The following is a 23,127-nucleotide window of genomic DNA, read 5'->3' on the forward strand; positions in this document are numbered from 1 at the left end:
AAATAATATACAATATAATAAGTGTAAAAGTATAACTAGAAGACCATAGTAAATTTGTTTTCCATTTTAACTAAAAACTTTACAGACACGGCGTTCACATTACTATGTCGCAAATGTTACACATTGCAAACACAGACTGTATAGTAACTATAAAAGCAAAATTACACTCTATGAAAGGATGCATCACACTGCAATTAGAAAACAGAAGACAGTGATCTGATTTGAGATTTGTGTTTATTATGGTGCATGATAATAATCCGACTGTAGCTTTGTAGTCTGGATCCAACACCTCTGAGTTATTTGTTCTTTCTGGAAATATAATACGTCTGGCGCTTTGCTCATTGATGACTGTTTCATTGCTTGAAGAAACAAAAACACAACAACAAACCAATCAGAGATTTGTAGATGCAATAAAGGATGGGGAAATCATTTGTGCTAGTGCCTGAGTCTATCCCAAAAGAAAATGGAGATGGGCTTGGATGAGATTGACATTTGCAAGTCAAATTTAAGGGAATAACCCAATCTAATTGTTTGACAAAAATGGCTGTCCTAATTTCCAGTGATGGTCAATTTAGTGCTTTCTCAAACACAACCAAAATGTGTCCAGTGAACGGGAATGGTGCAAATAGTTTTAAACATAGACTAAAACAATAAAGTATAACAAAAAAAATAGCAAAGCTTGTTGAGGTATATTTAACTCAAAATCTCCTGAATTCAATATATACACTGTCACAAGAGAAACAAAGTAATGAGCTCACATAAATATGTACATTAGTAAATTAGTATTTATGTTCTGATTTAAAGAACATATTTTCATCTTATTTCAACACAATAACCTAAAATAGACTCTCTTTCTTTTTTTTTTCACTTGCGCCCCCTCACCTATGCTGCATGGTGCACAGACAGGGATCTGATGTATAATTTTCTCTGCTAATTACTACTCATCACCCTCGTTACGGTGCATGCACAATGCATGCGGTTGAGTCTGGGTGATGTACGGTCCTCCGTGAGGGGTACGTCTGCGTCTTGGCTCTCAGACGACAAACGTTAATTGAGTGGAGCCTCAGCACTATGTGATCCAGCTGGAAGGCAGTTATGTAACACTGCCAGGGCAAAATGAGAGCTGACACGATTCTAAACAAACTAGAGCATCACATAAGTGAGTCACCAGCCTTCGTATAGATAAAAAAAAAAAGTCTACAAGAAAACTACTAAATAGAATTCCTTGTGAGTATGTGGTACGGCTGCACAATTAATCAATATTTTATTGAAATTGCAATACGGACAAGTGCAATATTTATTAAAGGCAATATCATCATTCTGAATGAATATTGGTGCTGCAAAAAAAGTCAATACCTTCAAGCTGTATTCTACATATTAAATACAAAATCATTGTTTTGGAGATTCTCTTAAAACATTAAACCCTGATCATTTTTTATACTTTTCACTGATAATGTAAATAAAGTTTTGGAAATATTAATTTTGCAAGCATAGGACCCAGGTTAGAATCCAGCATGGGATCATTTGCTCTGTGTCATCCCCTCTGTCTCCCCCTTTCATCACCCTCACTTAAAAACAAAGAAGGCACTAGTGGCCTAAACAATCTTTAAAAAAAAAGTGAATTGTCTCTGAATATCGATATAAAATACTGATATATTGCAATGTCAGTCAAAATAATCAAAATAATTTATGTTATCCAAATAGTGCAGGCCCGGTATGTATGATGAAAACTTTTTCCTTTTAATTTCTTTGTACTAATCTGTAATTAATATGTATATTTCTTGCCACCACATACAGAACCTGAGATTATTATTATTTGTTATTAGCAGAGGTGGGGGACTCGAGTCTCATGACTTACCCCGAGTCAGACTCGAGTTGCATATTTTTGGACTTGAGACTTGCTTGACTAACATTGATAAAAGACTTGACTTGACATTGACTTGGTATTAATGACTTGAGACTTGAATTGACTTGAGACAGATGACTCGAATGGACTTTTTAAAATTAAATATTTGCATTTGTTTTTGTATTGTACGGAGCCCCTAAAGGGCAATAAAAAAAACAAAAAATCTCGGAGAAAGTTACCGGAGCGCCAAGTAGGAAGTGGAGGACACAGGAGACAACCGTTTCATTGCAGACTGTAATGTTTATGTTGGCAGTGCATACATTATTTGAGATATATTTTGAACTCGGACTCTCATTCACTTCATGAAATCGCTACAGCACCAGGAGGCAGCGGACGTGCAACCACGCCTCTGAGAAGTGCAGCACCAGCGCGCAAAGAGCTGTGCCTTTTACGCAACGCCTTCACTGTGTTTACTTTCATTAGAATAGCTAAAGAGTGACTGCGGGCTGCTACGTTTAACACACACACACACACACACACACACACACACACACACACACACACACACACACACACACACACACACACACACACACACACACACACACACACACACACACACACACACACACACACACACACACACACACACACACACACACCTTTAGACACACATCGAACTGCCCAATTGATCCCCCTATTACTCGTTTTATGAATGAGTGTTGGAAGGAGATGTCCGTTCACTAAGGCGCATGATGTGTGTGTTTGTGCTCTGCTCAGCTCTGCTCTGTGTGTGTTTTTGTGTGTCCGACAATGGCATTTGTTTTCAAATGACCATGAACAGTAATTTACACACATCTGGCCAACTCCATATGTTAGACCAGAGGTGCCCAGTACGTCGACCGCGGGGGCAATGCTGGTAGATCGCGAGTCATTCATAAATTAAAAAAAATCCAGCTTCGTTAAAATAGACAAAACAGGTTTTGATCCCTCCTCCCTTGGCCTCCCTGCCACTTAATTCAGGAGTTGACTTGATTGACAGAAAAAGCGACCTATTGCTTTCCAGTCTGTTAACCCAGAATGCAAAGCGATACAAAATCAGTCAAGTGCCGGGAGAGACAAACAACAAAATGAGTGCGGGAACGAGCAAAAAGCTAAAGACATACCACTTCCACACAGAATGGGAGGGAGAATCTTTTTTTGTGATGTCACATTCAAAGGTTATTTGCCTTATTTGTAAAGCAAGCGTCGCTCTGCCAAAGAAAGGTAACGTGGAGAGGCATTATCGGAGTGTTCACAAGGCATATGACAGCAACTTCCCTCCGAGTAGCGAGTTGAGAAAGAGAAAGGTCATGTATTATTGCTACACAAACATTATCTCTTAGTCTTAGTGTCGCCAACTCGTTTCTAACATGGAAAAAGACAAACAAATGCGTCTATGGTCGGTGTATTTTCTATCTTTCCAATCCAGAAGAGATCTCTCTCTCCCCCGTCTGTTTGCAAGGGGGCGGGGCAGTTTACACATACGCATCTGCTACATGCAGCAACACACGGAGGAAATGGTGGAGAGAAGCGCTCCAAGGTGTGGTTACATGTTACCCGTCTTGAGGTGGACAATGCTCGTCACCAAAAGTGTTTAGCATGTAAGGGCGGTAACACGAGCAATTTGTCTAAACATTTAGCAAAAGTGCACCACATTCAGACGGAAGAATGCACCGGGTTCGACTGTCTTTCTAGTAGCTCTGTAGCCCCATCCACGAGTAACGTTTCCACGTCAGGTGTTATGTATGCTAGCAGCAACACACCGAGTTAACTACATTATACAAACATGGGTTAATGATTAGAGGTAACTGAGTTATTTATTTTGTTAAAGTTTCAGCTATTCTGTTTACAGTTCTGTCATCAGATTATTTAATACGATTTGTTAAAACATTGTTGTTTCTTTTGATGTGAAATATTATTTATTTAATTCAAATAAAAAGCAATGTTAATTTTGTTCACAATTTGTTAAGTTAATTTAATAATATATGTATTTTTGAATCAAGTATTCATCTTTATTGTCTTCATTGTTAGTTTCCACATGCCTAAAACAACCTCAAACTAAATCTAAAAGTTGATGGCTAAATAAGAGCGTTTGAGAAATTGTGCAAGGCACACAGTAATAGTCCGAATAGTCGATTAATCGTTTAATTAATCTATAGATTAATCGATAATCAAGTTAGTCGTTTGTTGCAGCCCTATTGTAGTTATCCCATGTAAAAATAAAACGTGTTATTCAGCAACCCTTGCAATTTGGGATTTTATTTTTGGTTGGTAGACCTCGGTTAGCTGGTCATTTCAAAAGTAGCTCACCAGCCAAAAAAGTGTAGGCACCCCTGTGTTAGACCCTCCAGAAAAACGCGGGCAAAAATCCTTGATTATGCGGCCTAAATTCCTTGATTATGCGATTAAACATGCAGGGTTGTTATGTGATTTTATGCGGTGAAATTGCGAAAAGTTGCGAAATATGCGGAAAGTTGCGAAATATGCTAAATATACGGGGAAAAAAGAATAACAATTTTTTAAAATATTGGGCTGTTTTATTAGTCTCTCTCACACACAACCTGCCACTAACGTTAAACCCCTTTACTATTCAATTAAACACATTCAATGTTTATTTATTGTAAAAGCAATTGGGCTATTTGAATCTCTCACACACACACACACACACACACACACACACACACACACACACACACACACACACACACACACACACACACACACACACACACACACACACACACACACACACACACACACACACACACACACACACACACACACACACACACACACACACACACACACTCTTCTCCGCCTCATTCTGTTTTCATTTACTCGTTCGTTATCTGACCAGCTTCAATCTTGTAGGCTACTCACTTCGTTTCTTGTAGCCCTCGAAAGGGTTTTGGAGGTTGATCCCTCGGTGAACATGAGTTGTTTGGCTTTCTTGTCCGCAGCAGCAGAAAGCATTTTCGAATGTTTGAATGAATCAAAGTGGGTCGTCACCGTCGATTTTCTCTTATGCTCCAACACAAAGTTGCACGGGGTGTAGAATAGTTTCCCCCCACCTTTAGGTCTTTAGTAGAAATGTTGGTCGGTAAATGAGATGGATTAGATTTTTTCATCTTGGTGTTTTCTCTATCGTGTGAGCTCCACACGTTCAATCTATACAGTGTTGTTTACATTCTGTGATGCGCGAGCTGATGACGTCACGTCAAGACGAGTTCACTTTTTTTCCTCTCAACTTTGTGTTGAAAAATGCGGGGATTATGCGGCCTTTTAAAAATCTGCGCCATTTTGCTGATTATGCGTTAAATTCTGCGATCGCAGAATCACGTTTTTCTGGAGGGTCTAATATGTATACTGTATGTGGGGGTTCCCAAATGAAAGAAATATGTTTAATCTTAATGTCGCACTGTTTACACACACACACACACACACACACACACACACACACACACACACACACACACACACACACACACACACACACACACACACACACACACACACACACACACACACACACACACACCTTGGTACATAATGTATATGTACACTATTCCGTTGTATTGGCTTTGATGCAATATTTCTTTGTGCACAGTCACAGTTAGGAAAACAATGATATTTGGGAGTGGAATTTTGGGGGAAACATCTCTTGAGGTCACGACGATAAACCTAATCTTTCATTCCCATCACAGAAAGAAAAAATAGGGTACAACGCTGAGCACATATCAGCCATTGCTTTTAAGTGAAAGACGATAACAAGAAGAGGTTGGATAGTAAACAGACAGAGAAAGAGAGTCAGAGAGAGATGGACGGAGTCAGTGCGGAGATGTAATATGAGCGGTGTGTGGGCTGTACAGTAGCCTGGCAGGCTCGGCTGCTCCTGCTCCTGCTGTTGCTGCTTGAAAAGAAAAACCCAAAGCTGAATTGATATGCTAATTTGATCGAGAAGGTGTAGGCGGTTATGGAGAAGGTTTTAAGCAGCGAGAGGGACCGAAAGAGAGAATGACAAGAAAAAAGAGGGGAAGAAAAGAGAGAGTGGGAGTGAGAGATGTGATGGAAAGAGAGGAGGGATTGAAATGAAACAAATGGGAAGGAGTGGGACGCAAGGGGCTTTGCTCTTTGGGGTTAGAAAGTTTACAGTCAATAACCGAGCTGTTGTCAGTCAGCTTTACATTATTAGTGGCAGCAGCTACACAGTCTCCACGAGCGCCTGTTGATACATTTACTTGTTTTTCAACATTTGTTATTATACAGGAATGACATAACCTAAATAACCGTGTTGACCAGCATTCAGTTGTTTTATTTAAAGGTCCCATGTCATGCTTTTCCGGTTATTACCCGTCCCCTTGTGTGTTATGAAGGTTTTTATGCATGTAAACGGTCTGCAGAGTCAAAACCCTCAAAGTACACCCTGTAGCGAGTAAAACTCTAACACAGAAAATACCTCCCCAAAACGCCTCGTTGGAGATACGTCACTGTCTATTGATTCTTCCGGGTGCCACATGATGTCCTGCGTTACCCGCAACCAAATGGACCAATCCGTGGAGCCGTTACATTACGTCTGCGGAGCCGTTACGTTAAGCCCCCGCTGATTGGTCCAAATTGACCAATCCACGGACTTCCTCACACACACACTCAGTGCATGCAGCTCTGCTGATCTCTCCTCCCTGGCTGCAGGCTGATAACAGACAGTTGGGATCGCGGCAAAATTCTCTCTGCAGACCCATTCTCACAGCGTTTATCAACCTTTTTCTTAATCAATATCAAGCCACACTTATTGTTTTTACTTCGGCTGTGACTTTGTGTGTGCTCAGGGTGAGTTTGGCTGTGTATCGCTAAACAAGGAAACCACACCTCCACGGAGATCAGCGCGATTCACAACGTCCCGACCAATCAGAGCACACTGCTCACAGGGAGGGTGGGTGCTGGAGCTATTGGAGCTACAACGAGCCGTTAAAGGCAGAGAGTGAAATTCAGTGAATACATGTAATTTACAGAGATGCTGTATGAGTAACCAAAGTGATTTTGGAAAATTGCACAATATAAATCTATTCTAGTAGACCTCAACAATGGAATTATGATCAGTGGAAATGGCCATGACATGGGACCTTCAAGTATATTTCAAATGTATTACATGTAAACTTGACTCTTTTTTGCAGTTTTATCCATCGCTTCTATTACTCAAACTAACATTGTTCTTGACAATGTTCTTTTTCAATATTTTAGAGGATACAGTACAAATACATTCAAGACAAAACAACTAAATAAAGTAAAACCTACAAAACAAAAACAAGTTGAAAAAAGAAAAACAGACAAAATAAATAAATAATTGAATTATTATCAATCATTATCAATTAGTCCGGTCAATTTAACATCAGCTGTAGCGTAAAAATGACATGTCCTCTTTCACCAAAAATCTTGGAATACTTGAATATACTTTTTATACTTTTGGAGAGCACGAAACTTTCGATTTATTATGGCTGAGTTGCTCTTAGTTAAAACACCAAAGAGAAGAAGAGAATGAAAGAGGTTAACCTGTCAAGCCCCAAAAAAAACAATGCATACGCACTTGGCACAGAACTCTAGGTTAGGGCTGTCAGTCGATTAAAATATTCAATCGCGATTAATCGCATGATTGTCCATAGTTAATCGCGATTAATCGCAAATTAATCGCACATTTTTTATCTGTTTTAAATGTACCTTAGAGGAATATTTTTCAAGTTTTTAATACTCTTATCAACATATGAGTGGACAAATATACTTTTTGCTAATGTTTATTATAATTTGAACAATGACAAATATTCTCATGAATATTAAACACAACAACCTCTGAACATTACACATATTCGCCTCAATTCAACCTGGAACCTCTATCATACTGTGTGTGTGTGTGTGTGTGTGTGTGTGTGTGTGTGTGTGTGTGTGTGTGTGTGTGTGTGTGTGTGTGTGTGTGTGTGTGTGTGTGTGCGTGTGCGTGCGTGCGTGCGTGCGTGCGTGCGTGCGTGCGCAACTCAAGGCATATGCTCGAACGGGAGCTGCCTGGACGCTGCAATCATGTTGCGCACACTATCCGTGCTGAGTGTGCTGACTTTTCGTACAATGTCCCACTGTCTGGCTGCCTGCGAAATGTCGCTCCACATGCGTTAATAATCGCGTTAACATAATTAGTGGCGTTATTTATTTTTTGCGTTAACTTGACAGCCCTAGTATAAATACTTTATTACTTATCGGATCTGCACAAACAAGATATTAGCTACAGTAGCAAGATGAGATTCCACAGATTTTAGAGGTATTAGTATCATCACTGTGCGACACAGACATCACAACACGGAGCTTTACAGAGTAAACACGGGAGAAATGTCTTACCTTTTACTCTTTCTGATCAAAAGTTGTGTTCAATGGCATTAAAAGGAGAAAAACACGGCTGAAGGTTAATCCATAGGTTAATCCAATGTGTCTATCACTTTGAAATGATTACTGATAATCCATAATTCAATTTTTATGTCAAAAACTGAGTTTTCATATTAGCTGCTATGATAGCTTCCAGAGTGTATTACAGCTTCCTCTTTTGGGTATTCTGGCTACGCATCACTCTCACTCCTTATTTGGATTATATTGGCTCTGACGGTTAAAAAGAGATGTCAATCATCAAAATCGACCAAGGGGGGCCGGAGATATGGAGAATCCACCCAAATTACCCCAGAAGTGTTTTTCTTTTGCTAAACTGCTCTAAAAAGGTCAAATATCACTTGTTTTGCATTAATCTTGATACAGGGTACTTATTATATGTTGTAGTTTGGATTCATAAAGCTTTTAGTCTACTATGCCATCATTCAAGGGTGGTTTTCACTATAAGTAATGTTTTTTTTCTTTTGGACGGACACTATAATTTACGTAAAAGAAAATGTATATTGATTCAGACTTTTCTACATCCAACTCACAGGTATATCATTGCTTTGAGAATAAATATTATTAATGTACCCCTTTTATAAGTGAAGTTATAGTCATTTGTTCTGGGAATGTCATTTTCGAGCCTGAGACCTGGAAAAAAGACTCGGGCTTAACAGGTTAAAAGACACAGAGAGCTGGAAGTCATGTTTTATCTGTGTAAAAATAATCTAATAAAAAGTCAAACAAGATTATCAACAGCATACCTTTAATTCGGACGAGAGAAAATGTATTATAGGTTTGAAAATGCAATAGACACCCCACAAAGTCCCAACAAATGACATTTGTTTGTATCAAGTAGCAGAGCCCTTTGGCATGAATGTGAATTGGACCCCAGAATAGTGTGAATTGTTATTTCAACCCCCTGTAACTCTTACCAGATTGTCAGAAATGGATATTTGGAAAATTAAATGGATGTAGAACAACCAGAAATATTGTCTCTGAGTAATGGCAATCAATAATTTCTTACCATCACGCATTGTTTTCAAGTTAAAGCAACACTATTGCAATATCTTGTACCAAAAAATGTATATAGAATTTCTACGGACTCTAAAAAGTGTTTATTAAGAAGCATTTTCAATTGAAGCATTTTTTTTTTGCTTTTCAAGAGAAGCAGAGGGGCAACAATCCATGAGTTGAGTGAAAGTAATAGGTTCATTGTTTACAGTACATCACAACACAAGCGACCACAACATACTTTTATATATTAATTAGAGAAAATACACTCAAGTTAATATTATGTAGCATTTTTGATATTTTTTATGAACAGTTCATCAGAAAACATCCTTTTGCGGGGCCTCGCTACGAGTCTTCTACATAGATCTCGATTGAGTAAAATAGAGTAGAAGTCAGCCATCTTGTTGTCAGGTTTGCCTTAGCATACTTGCAGATAATGCATCTTAATTGGTGCCATGGCAACATCTAATAATTTGGTTGCTGTATGACATCATTCAAATTCCAATTTGGAAGTCTATAGCGAAGTCCAGTTTGTGTTTTAAAGCAAAACACAAATTAGCAGTTGCTAACACATTTTCCTATCTATCCTATCTAGTCATCTTAAAACATGGCCTCCGACATTGACCTGCAAAATCAGGGTAGCATTGATGTTATCAAAGCTGAGCATCAAGCTGCACTTTCTGGGCAGAGAGAGCTCCAAGCCCAGATTAAGGAGGCGCATTTAGCGATCTACAGCTATACTGCTACAGAGGAAATGCTCATTGCAATGAAAAGGGAAACAGAGGAAACCATCAAGGAAAATGTTTCCCTTGAGAAAGAACTTAAGTGTCTCAAGGAAAGGCACAATCACCTTCAGGTAATCAAGGAACTTTACCAGCTGGCAAAGGCAGAGAAGCAGACGGTTTGCCAGCAGAACGAGGCTCTGCTGCAGGAAGTTATGGATCTCTGCAAGAAGCTTGAAAATGAAAGCATAGTGCAGAATGAGATGGACGCAATGAATGTGTCCATAAACGAGGGAAACCGCCAAACTGACATCTTGCAAATGCATATCTTTGAGCTTGCGCAGAGGCTTCTGCGTTTAGAGGATCTGCAGACATCATACAACATTGCGATGGCAGAAAAGGAGTTGATTTCCCAACAAAATCAGTTCTTGCGACAAAAGAAAGGGGAGTTCTCCCGAGACCTTGAAAATGAGCAAACCATTAAGGTGAAGTATGAGACCTTGAATGCATCCAACAAAGCCCAAAGGCTTGATAATGACACCATGAAAAAAATGCTCGCTGAGGCCCAGAAGAAACTTGTTCGTGAAGCTGACTGGCAACAGAAATACATCATGGCGGGTCATCGGAGAGACGGCTTGGAGAGAGAGCATAACAAACTGAGTGAAGACGTCCAGCTTTTCCAGGTCAAGCTCACATCTCAGGGGGAGTTGAAGAAGAGTTATACAACCATGGAGTCTGCGAGAAAAACTCTTACCAGCGAGAACATCACCCTGCGGAAAAGGCTGAACGGCCTTCAGAAAAAGTGTACTGCCGATGAGCACCTACAGGAAAAAGTCACCGCGGTTCAGGCTTCAAACAGGGGTCTCGAGCGCCAGGTCCGAGAACACCAGGACCAAATTAAAACTGTCACGGACATGCTGGGACTGTACGACTCCCTGCAGGAAAGAAACAAGGGCTTGAATCGGGAGAATGTCACCCTTCTTGATGACCTCCTTGAGCTAATGAAAACAGTTCAGGAGAAAAGAGCTCGGCAGGCCAAGAGATAAATGCCACAGACTGAAGTTCATTAAGTGTCATTGGCCTACCAGGTTTTCTCCAGGAGCACCGGGTTTTTCCAACATTCAACATTTCATAAGGTGATTTAAAAAAAAAAACTAAACATTAAAATTGTTACGACCCCCTCCACTCCACTAGGGCTCTCAGTGTTTGCGTTCTGCTTGCTGGCTCTAATTTGTGTTACAGGTGTTCAAGTCATCAACCTGTTGAGCCACACCTGGGTGGCTGGAGATAAAACGCCAGCACCATCCCATACTGCCCGATCTCACTCTGCTGTTGGACACCACTGCTTACTTACTGACGCACACATTACTGATAACTGACTTCCACATTTGTCCTTTAGTTTTGTTATATTTTAAATAAATACGCTTTTTTTACACTTTAACTTGCCTGGTCTCCCATCTTTGATGAAGCCTATGAGCCGGGCTGTAACAAACATCTCTTGCCATGACATTAGGAGTAACTTCAATTTTCAGCAAACGCATGAATCATAATTTATTTTATGTACGTATATTGAGTCTCTGTCGTTTTGTCTCTCTTGAATCATGCAGTGTCAAATGTTGTGTTTTTAAAAAGTAGAAAAAACAAACCAAATAATGTTTTATAAACTTCAAACTTCACGACTCTTCTCTGATAATTTCTTCTAAAAATAATTTTCTGAAAATAAGTAAAAAGATAATAAGTCTATCTTATCTCTTATTGGCATATAATACCATACTGCACATACAATATCATTTTAGGCATTAAATAATTCATTATTTAAATTTGTTTACCATTGTTAAACTGTCACTGTCCAGTCGCATTACTTGACTCGGTTACGGGCCAGAAAATCTACTTCGTAAAGCAGACTATTTGTTCTTAGCGTAAGCAATACAATCATTTTTAAATACCGTAATTTTCGGACTATAAGCCGCGCCTTTTCCCCTATTTTTCGACGCTGCGGCTTATATAACGGTGCGGCTAATCTATGGATTTTTACAGCTAACGGCCAACACCTTTAACTCTATGGGCTCTATGGCCGGTCCGCGGACCCCCACCTTTAAGCGGCGGGTTCCAGCAGGAAAAGCTGGAGGACGGAAAAGAGTGAGACAGGTAGCGCGCAAAAGTAAAAGTGGAACCGAGAGTGGTATGCCGCTGCTGCGGCTTATATTCAGGTGCGGCTTATAGTCCGAAAATTACGGTATATGAAATCATGTTTCAAATCAATATGTTGTGTTTAATGCATCCTTATTGTTCATAACACAATTTTTATTAGATTTTTCGATATTTAGTTTATGTACAGTAGCTTATATGTTAAGCAAGCAAACAAATATATGGTGTAGAAAGTCATTAATACAACAGGTATTCTTCATGTTCTGTCCTCACGATCCAAACCGAAATGCGCAATCATTTGTCATTCTTGACATTTTAAAATATAAAATCAGGGAGGGGAGTGCTACTGGAGCCTCGCAGCGGCTTACACTGTAGGTGCGCCGCGTTTGTGGGTGCGGCTTTTAGTGGAGTCTCGCAGATGGGGCTGCTGCAGCCCCCTCAGCACCCCCCCTTCCCGCGTCCATGACGAGGGGCTGCGTTAGATCATTTGGATCGCATCCAACGTGTCGACTGCACATCACAGTGCATTATTTTGACCCACAGTGGGAACTTCAGTCTCATGCTTTGACTGTTATGAAGACAGAGGAGCAGCATTTCGCTGACAACTGTAAACAGGCTTGTCTGTTTGAGCAATTGGCTCAGTGCAAATAAGTACACAGGGTTGGGAGGGAGTGAAGAGAGAGAGAGAGAGAGAGAGAGGTTCCAGGTTGTTGTATTGAAAATATTCAGGAGAATATTTGTCATTGTTCCAATGATAATAAACAAAAATTGCATAAAGCATATTTGTCCACTCATATGTTTATAAGTGTATTAAAAACTTGAAAAATATCCCTCTAAGGTACATTTAGAACAGATACAAAATGTGCGGTTAATTTGGACATCATGCGATTAATCGCGGTTAAATATTTTTAATCGACTGACAGCCGTAGAAAATATACAGTATAAGTTAGAAAAATATATATACTGCCATTCTCCTACTAGAACAAAACATGTACTAATATTGGATGCTCTATCTTTTAAATAAAAATGTAAATGCAGTGATGTAGTGTGAGTACAATCTGGTCAATTTTCAGGATTATTTAAAGGGGTACATTTAAGAAACTATGAAGCAGGAAGTTCTCTCTTTCCCAGAGCTGAGGTGTTATAGACTGATTATCTCAAAGATATTAGAAAATCTTGAGAACCACAAAAGCCGCACAACAATCAAAAGTACCAGTACACAAATTAGGATGTATGTGCTGAATTATGTTTTTGTTTAGTAACTCTGATCTTCTGCTCACTGATTTTCAGAAACAGGGTCCAGAGGGTACACTGAGGGCGGTTGTCATCCAGGAAAGGAGGCTCCATCTCGGGGTCCACAATGGCTGGTGTTTCTTGGACAAGCCCCAAGTGGTGGTGCTGGAGCCCCTAGCCAGAAGCCGATCAGACAGCAGCTCCAAACAGAGCAGCCTGGTGAAGGACAGGTGAGCAGAGGAAACACATGTCTTACAGTGGAGATGTTACTACCGGCTATAAGAGAGGCGCTTTATTCTGTTCTCAGACTGATCATCTTATTTAAAGCATTTCATCAGCCTCTCCTGGCACGCTTCCTTTGGCTGATAGGCAAGTGATCCTGTAAAATCAGCAAAAAATGTATTTCTGAAAAAGCTAGGTAGGTTGGAATGAACTTCAGTTGTGTATAACATAGGATGGGAGATGTCTGAAAAAACGAGAACATTGCAGTTCTTCTTGGGGGTTCCAATTGCTTTATAGCCTTATATTTTAGATCTACAGTCTATATTTCGTCTTTCACTTTTTACCTTTCTTATCAAGTGGAGACGTTCCAGATCAGTTATCAAACATACTCGTGCCATTTTGATGTCATACGAGAAGATAAAAAGCTCACTTCAGTTTTGCTGGTGGCTGGTTGATCGATGTGAAACAGTTGTCCTTTGATAGTGACTAAAGCAAACTGCACGAAACTTCAACATTTCCAAACCCATTCTCTTTTTAGCTGCTTCCATTCTGCCACACTTCCATTGAGACTTAAGACTGGTGTATGCAAACCTACAGTCGGGTACAAAGTACTGTTGCTGTTCACAAGTTAGACTAACACCTTAGTTAGACATGTTAAACCTTTGCTAGAAGTTTGTTGATTAACAATCTTAAAAATAGATAATGTAGGAGACAATATAGCTATACGTAGCAATAGGTTGGCAGAAAATTAATAAAAGGTCCTTTCTTTTCTTGGCAATAATCCTCTACTGCCATGTACGATGTACAAATTAGACTTTTTTGGTCACCAATACAGATGCCTAAAGTACTGGGGCCAGATGATACTGAGGGCTCAGATTTGACCTCTCTTTTATTTGTAAGGTTACAACAGTCTGTACATATTAAGGTGATAAAGTTTAATATCTGTACAGTTTTCTATCAAAAATAGCCGAGCCACTACGAAAAAAAAAGCACGTGTACACACTTTATTAGTTGCTTCAAAGATCAAATATGATCTGTCCATCAAATCCAAAGTCAACGCAATAATATGTTTATTATAGAGAATATATATATAAAATTAAAAAAACTTTTTTCCACCTTCAACGATGCAGGTCAACACACAATCATTTTTTTTAGATATTTTCTTATCAAACAAATGGAGAGTAATGTTTATTTTTTCTATGTGGCTTTTTAATTAGTCCATTGACCTTGCCTAAACAACAAATACTGTTTACCTGATAAGGCCCTGCATGTCCTGACCTGACCCCAGCCTCTTGATTTACACACTATTCCATGCCACACAGGCTTCCACCTTCATAAAACTGCCGTGCAGTACATTCCAATACGTGCAAGTACTTCATAACCAATCAAGGAGATACGGCTACTGCTGCCCCTGCCCCTGAGTTTTATTGACACACCATGACACTCAATGCTAACCTTGTCAAAGTAGATGTGCTGATGTAAGGTCACCAGCGTCCACGTTAGATCAGCAGTAAAACACCAAGATTGAATGGTTTTGGCATGTCAACACACATAGAGGTAAACCTGCACCCCACCCTGTAGAGTACCTTAATCTAATTTTAAATCCAGAGACGAGAAACACTCAATAACACCAGTGTAGGGTTAGAAAAACTGTAAAATAGCCAGTTGCCTTCAGATACTTTTGTAACCAAGTGTGCTTTAGGCACAACAGCTGTCACAAATATCACATCGCACCCCGTTAAATCACTGGAAGTGTTTTCTAGCATAAATGTTGAGAGCGAATGAACCTTTGACCGGCACAGGTAAACAACTGCCAGCAGTTTCAATTAATGAGCTGTCAAGGCGCATCACTGAGCCATTGTGCAGAACTGCTTCGGGTAAAAAAAAAGAAAAGGTTTTGTGTCTATTTCAGTGACATTGTGCAGGTGTGTCATGATATGAAGAGAAGGTGTGCAAATCCTGTCACAACAGATCTATACTATTGCCTTTCTTTCCACAGACAATATGCAAAATACTACAAAAACTAAAATACAAAATGTCACAATAAAACCGTTAAAGTGCAGCCATAATCTAAGCTTTATTTTTCAAATTCATTAGGTTCAGAATGTTTTATTGAGGAAAGCTTTGATAAAAGGTGCAAACTCTGAGCTCTTGTTAGAAAAAAAAGAAGAAGTTAGTTAAAGAGGCCTTATTATGCTTTTGGGGTTGGGGGGTTTCCCTTCCCTGTAGTTTGGTATATAGGTTTTAGTGCATGATGTAAATGGTCTTCCAAGGCTCAAATCCCTCTCCAGAGGAAGTTTCTCTTCCACACAACCCCCCCCCCACCCCCCCTGCCTGAAATGCCTCCATTCAAACCTTTATTTTTACTTCGGTAACATAATGACATCACTATGTAACACTCACGCTTCTATTGACTAGCTCTCCAACACATTGAACCTGATAAGATAAGGCGGGGGCGGGGGGGATCTGTAAGTGATTGACCAACACGACAGAGCCAGCAAGGTAACTCTAGACTCTTGATTTCAGAGAGAGGGGGAAAAGAGGTGCTGCAGCACAGGCAGTATGATACAAATTAAGAGCTTTTTGAACATTAAAGCATGGAGACATGTCAGAGTAGAACCACAAAATGAACCTAAACATTTGGATGATAGGGGGACCTTCAATATTAAGAAACAAATTGTCTTTCCAATTTTCATAATCTAAAGAATTTGTCTTTATTGGTGTTTACGGGAAAGGATGCAAAGAAATATGCTTGTAGTGAAGGTACTGTTTGCAAAATACCCAGGCTGTTATCATACAATATTTGTGTTTATGCGTACATTAAGTAATGCACTATAGTTCATATATCCCATGTAATCAGTTCACATGTAACCTATTAATCATGAGTCAGGACAGTGACGGAGTATAAAGAGCAATACAGTCTGCATGCGGAGTAGTTAGAGACGGATGGGTGGGTACAAACACTTTTTAAAGAAGACCACTGTTAGTGTTGTGTGTTGAACTAGAATTTGACGTAGCGTTACTTCCATAACTAAGTAACGCGTCCATCGTTTTTTCTAACCCTGACTTTTTTCCTAAACCTAATCAAGTAATTTTTCTTGCCTTAACCGATTCTGCACTCTGTTTGTGCAGGTGCACTGATTGCGGATATCCTTATGCACAAAATAAATTATAAAATTAAAGTTCCTATGACAACATAAGAACCGTTGTATAAGGAAACGTTGAAATACCAAATGGATACAATGCATACTGATGTGACAAACCTGCCATCTATTGCACGCCACAATGCATAAAGTTTGTGTTTTTTTTATATTCTTCCACATTTTTCAGTTAACATAGTGTATTTCATTTGAGCTATTTCCCTTCGTATGATTAGTTGGGATCAGTGTTGGGTGTAACGCGTTACAAAAGTAACGGTGTTACAGTAATATATTACTTTTTGCTGTAACGAAGTAATGTAACGCATTACTAATGAAATGTGGGTAATATATTACCCGTTACAATGCTCAGTAACGCAGTTACAACACATTTTAACCCGAAATTAAATGGTGTTTTGTTTTTTAAGAATGTACTAACATAGCGAGACATTCCGACACCGGACAAATTGTGCGGGTAGATTAGTAAACCTGGTGTTTACCCTTCAGGCTTCGCGTCGAGATCTTCGGGGAAGTTGAACGTTATGCAACCATTCAAAAAAGAGAACGTAGCGAAAAATACAAACAACACATTGTGTCAGGTGCGCGTGACCTGCTCCGCTGCGCGTGCATCATTTCCAAAGTGCTTCCACAACAGTGACACACATCTGATCTGTGGATAATCATTTATACGAAAATGGTTAAACCAACCATCACTAAACGCCAGCAACACTGCATCTACTGCAGACAGTAGCAACAGGTCAGATGCGGACATCACGCTACCCTCCGTTGTGGACACTAGCTTACTCCCGCCTGACTCGCCGGCCCCGGAGCAGCAGTCTTCGTCGCCCAAAACTACGCCGCCCCTCTGCGGCCCGCAGGTGCCAGGTATATCTAAACAACTACCCGCCTGTACAGTGGGGTAAGGCGGTCATTTTGCAGCTTGTGGTATAAAAATAGACAATGGCTAGAATATGCATGTGAAAATAGTACCATATTCTGACATGCCTGTAGAAATGTTGGGTCAAAAATAATGCATACAATAGCACAGATGCCTTCACCACGAATGGCTACAAAAATATCTCATATCCCAAGCTTATTATCAACGAGCTGATGTTGCAGCTGAAATGTTCTCCAGGTCACAAAGTCAACCTCACATAATGATGTGATACCAGTTTTCAAGCACAGTAAATATTCTCTTCCCATCGTATATGATGGGACCAAGCTGATGATGTAGTAGGCTACATGGTTTTAATAATACTTTTGCCTTTCAATGTTTGCCATTTCAAACCATGAGCATGGTTTAAATAATATTTGCCTTGATTTACAATATGTTAACCTTCATTATAGTACTTGACAGCGGTCTGTACTGCTGTATTAACAACGTGTCACATGTTAAGAATTTACAATCAGAATCGAGTATTCAACTAAGCCCTGTAATACAAGTTGTTAGTAGCCTTAAGGGCCTACACAGTTGTTATGCTATACCACATTGCCCTTCACTGGATGCATAATGAGCTGCACTAAAATACATTTTAGCATTTAAAATACCTAGCTATTCTTTTGCGGTTATTTTGGTGAAAGTAACTAAAAAGTAACTAAAGTAGTGTAACTCATTACATTTCAGAGAAAGTAATATTGTAATGTAACTTATTACTTTCGAAAGAGAGTAATAAGTAATATGTAATATATTACATTTTGGAAGTAACTTGCCCAACACTGGTTGGGATGTATTGCTCAGTTTCAGGAAATAATTACGCAGATGGAAATTGAGTTGAAGGAAAGGCAGACTATTAAATAAAGTCAAAATGTCCAAAGAATAAGTTGTAAAATCAACAGATTACATACAGACAGTGAACCTCTGATTGCTTTTTTTCCAGTGTGTCGGAATCAAAATGTATTGTATTTGCTACTTCAGACGAGACGCAGGCTGATTACGTAGCTGCTTGTATGGGTGTCTTACAAGCATGGGAATATACTCGGGGAAACATAATTAACACAATCACATACTTTCCAACAATCTGCACTTAATTACTGTTTTATACAAATAACAATAATTGTCATCAAACTAACTGCAGACATTATACTGTAAGTTCTGCCCTTTTGTGTTTCCCTAAAAAACAAAGTGTTTATATGAAAACAACAGTGTAGCCAACAATTATGACGATTGCCTTATTTGTTTGCGTGCTGCCTTTGAGAGCTGACAGTCGGTCCTGCTTCCGCTATGCCTGGTGCTTCCAGACAGCAAGAAAAGAGAGAAGATAAATACATCTGATGTGCTCGCTTGTACCATTCTCTGCTGAGTCCATGAAGCGGTAAAAAGAAAAGGCGCTCGGCCCCACCTCGTGACATGCCGGTGCTCCACAGTATGCTCCCGCCTATGGTGTATGCAAACTGTGAATGACAAATACCAAGAGAGCTGTTCCACTGCTCACACAGGAGGCCAATGCTTGCCAGGGAACATTCCGCAAGAGAGTTTAAATCCTCCAACACATTGATTTACTTCCTTTTTAACAAAAACAAAAACTGTATTTAAAGGGATAAAGCATCATCCTTTGCTCGAGTAATGACTTTAAAGCACATGGGTTGTGAATAATCTTTATGTGTGTCCTGTAATAGCTTATTTCCTTGCGTCTCTCCCTGTTAAACACACCCAATGTGTGTGTGTGTGCTCTCTCCTCAGCTCTACAACATTGCCCCCCCCTCAGATGCTGGGCCTTCGCAGCAGCTTGGAGCTCAAACTGACAAATCATCAAGCTCTCGCAATCGTCTTCCAGCTGGAGTTCGTCTTCTCTGCTCCAATTGGCCGAGAGACAATGGTAAGAGAGATGCAAAAACACACAAGTTCTCCTTAAGGATAACAGAAGTTAATACTGAAACTAAATATTGAAGTCCTAGCCTAAAATCCTCCGCTTTATGAAATGACAGGAAAACAGAATGACTTCTTCACTTGACTTAAACATGTTTTCACTCTAATGGACAAACCCCCTACTTTTTTCTCTTTATCCTACCTTTGTTCTCTCAATACCTTTTTTTATCCTTGCTGCACTCCAATCCATCTTTAGGCATTGACAAATGTAAAAATGTGAAATACAAATATTTATTTTTACTTAAAGTGGACCTATCATGCTATATTTGAAACATATATTGTAGGGCCATACCTATATAAAACATGTCTGTGAAGTCTTTTTTTCAAAATACCAAACAGATCATGCATTTTAGCCATGCCTCATTTTGCTCTATTTGCTCCAGCCCTGTTTTTGCAAGGGCTGATTCTGCTTTTGTGGCAGACTACAGCGCCACTTATTGGCCTGGCATATGTACTACAGCGTCTCCAGCGCTTTCGAGCGGTCTCTCATTCCCCTGATAGGTGGAGAGTTGCCCATATAGGCGGAGCACCCCTTTTCTGACGTCCGAAAAATTCAAATAATAATCAGCTCCGTTGCAGCCCCGTTTTTAGAGATTTGGGTATGGAGGAAAAGAGAGGGTTGTGTTTTCTGACACTTGGTGAGTTCCCTGACACACCGGGGACACATTTGCATGTATAAAAGACGTACAAAAGTGCATTTTGCATGATAGGTCCCCTTTAAAGGTAGGTAGGTAGGTAAGAATGGAGAAATCAGCTCGAGTGCGCTATAATTTGAAAGTACACAACCGAAAAAAATCTGCCCCTTCCTTCAGACTTCCTTACAGAGCCCCTCATCCAACAGACATAAAAGCGCACAATGACCAATGAGGGCACAATATAAGTTTGTGCACGAGATGGAAGGCTGACAGGCAGGTAGGCGATCCAATTATCTGCCGCGGGCCGAGGCAGATAATTGGACTTGCTTTTTTACAGCGCCACGGCTTCCACAGATGACATATTTGTATAGATTTATTGTCAAAGCATTTCATTTATTCATTGCTACCCTACCTTTAAGGGGTTTAAAAATGCTCACGTTGTACAATGTATAACAATACATATGTTAAAAAGGATATGTTTCTAAATTGTTTTTTGAAGGCTAGACAACATTTGCAAACACAGTGCTGTGATTGTTTGAATACCAAAATAAAATTCCACATAAAAAATAAATAGTCTGTCTCCATATAAAATGTTAATTTTGTGATATTCCTAATATGTTTTCCTGTCATGCCTCCCCATGTCCATATTAATTGCAATGACCAGTAGCTGGAACCTGGTGCAGAGCGACACAGTCAACACACCCGGGGAAGTCATTTCCAAATTCAAGCCGCACCACTTAACAGCCGCTCATGGCATGGAAAACCTCAGAAAGACTGCGGTAATTATGTGCGTGGGTGAGCCTTCAACACTTAACGCATGCCAAGGCTGGGCTCCCATTGTGTTACTGCGTGTTACACTTTTTACACAATCAGGGGTCACAGAATCACCAATTAAAAGCAGAAAAAAAGCCACTCAGTCATAGGAGCACCATGGGACATTTGCATTTATGTATTAAATCACCCATTCTTACTCTGCAACCACTTGACAGCCCATTAGTGTCTGTTGTAATGGACATTGTCCTTTTTTTGTTTTGTTTTTAGCAAAGATGACAGTGATTACTCCACTATAGACTTGTTGACATATAATGGATAGTAGTTGGGGGTGGATAATGGATTTTGTTTAGGTAAAAAACAGTCTAAAGAAGAGCTTTATCCAGAATATGAAACATAACACAATATACGTTACCAATAGCTAACCATCTGTGACCCGCTCTATCGAAATCAGTCGGAAGTTGAAACGGCTCATTTCAAAATAAACGTGGATTTGCGTAAAAAACTATTTTTTCGGGGTTCGGTGTTTTGTTTGATTTTAAATAAACAAAGTCTTGGCTTTCAGAATATTAAACTTTTATTTCCAAACTCACACGATAAATACATTCTTTAAGATTGTAAAGGGAAGATGACAGGCAATCTGCTCTTCCGCAGCGCCGCCCCCCCTCCCTCCGGCTGAAAATATGAATGTAATTGTAGAGTAATCATAAATAACACGGCAGGGTCCGTTACAGTTTGTTTTCAACTGATTTCAATTAAACAAAGTCTTGGCTTTCAGAATATTAAACTTGTTTCGGCAAATTCAGATGATAAATACAACTTTGAAGCTTGTAACGGCATAATTACAAGCGGAGAACGGAGTAACGTAACGTCACAGCAGGCATAACAACAGCCGGTGTTTCTCGTGAGGGTTTTCCCCGGGAAACAAACGCAATACACACAAACGCAAACATACACAAACACATACACTCGCGAGCTTCTCCCAGACCAGTAATCCAAACTAAAATATGTTCCGTAGTATTTTGATCATTTGCTCCGCTAATAATCAATCAGATCGATGGATTCCAGAGAAGAGAAAACTTTGAAGGCCTTTTTCTCAAAATGATGACTCGGTGACAGTCATTATATAATGTGACATATTTCGCTTAATATTTGGAGTACAAAACCAATCCTGATATAGAATATATATAGAAAGCTAGGAATATCCTCTTTCCAGCAGTGTATACAACTCAAAATGTTTCTTCGGGTCAATGCGACTGATTTCGATAGAGCAGGTGTTGTAGGCAGTTTGTCAATGTAACTCAGCTTGACTGTTCAAATTCTTTGAATACAAATTAGGAATTATCACAAAGATTATATCAATTTCTCGATTTAGCAACACTATGCCTGCTACTGTATCTGTAAAGCAGTAAACACTGCCTATATACAAGTTTTTTAGAGAAATATTCAAATTGCTTCAAAAAGTTTTGCCAACATCCTCCTATACACCTATTTTCTTGAAGTAAGACCTCATTGGGGTGTGTTGGTTTAATTCCCTCACAAAAAACGTACTATTTCTGTGTGATTATCATATTATTATGATAGTTTGTGTCTTTAAGAATAAATGCACAAAAAAACAACCATGGGCGCGGGAAGGGGGGTGCTGAGGGCGCTGCAGCACCCCCTAGCGGCAGGCAGGGGGTGCGGAGCTCCCCTGTCTGAATTATTATTTGACGGTTATTGCTGCTCCCGCTGTGCATAATCTGTGTAATATGTAGCCAATAAATTCCACATTGTTGGTAAAATAATATTTTGGCCTGCCCCGAATGTTTTTTCTGTAGCCCCGGACAATTCTACCTCAATAATATAATACATTAACCTTGCTTTACGTGAACCTCATCAAGACACTAGAAAGGACGGCAGGATTGTAATTTCCCGTGTTCAGTGAATGCAACAGAGGCAAGACACCACACCAATCAGAGAGTTGCATGGAAATAAAAGTGTGCTTGTGTCATTCAAGCTCGCGGCTCTGTGTGTGTGCGGAAATAGCGCATTTAGTGTGTGTGAGAGAGGGGGAGAGAGAGAGGGACCGGTGCCAGCAGCAGGGACC

General features: G+C 39.7%; 1 protein-coding gene across 3 annotated transcripts in view; it reads left to right on the forward strand.

The window, feature by feature from the left end:
• nphp4 (nephronophthisis 4) overlaps positions 1–23,127 on the forward strand; it is a 225,068-nt gene that overhangs the window by 73,413 nt on the left and 128,528 nt on the right. For all 3 annotated transcript variants that reach the window (XM_079676360.1, XM_079676361.1, XM_079676362.1), the window contains 2 exons: positions 13,465–13,637; positions 19,447–19,582. In XM_079676360.1, coding sequence (XP_079532486.1) covers positions 13,465–13,637; positions 19,447–19,582 — 309 coding nt within the window. The remainder of the gene's footprint in view (positions 1–13,464; positions 13,638–19,446; positions 19,583–23,127) is intronic.

The sequence above is a fragment of the Notothenia rossii genome, assembly GCF_949606895.1.
Source record: "Notothenia rossii genome assembly, chromosome: 4".
NCBI classification, from domain to species: Eukaryota; Metazoa; Chordata; class Actinopteri; order Perciformes; family Nototheniidae; genus Notothenia; species Notothenia rossii.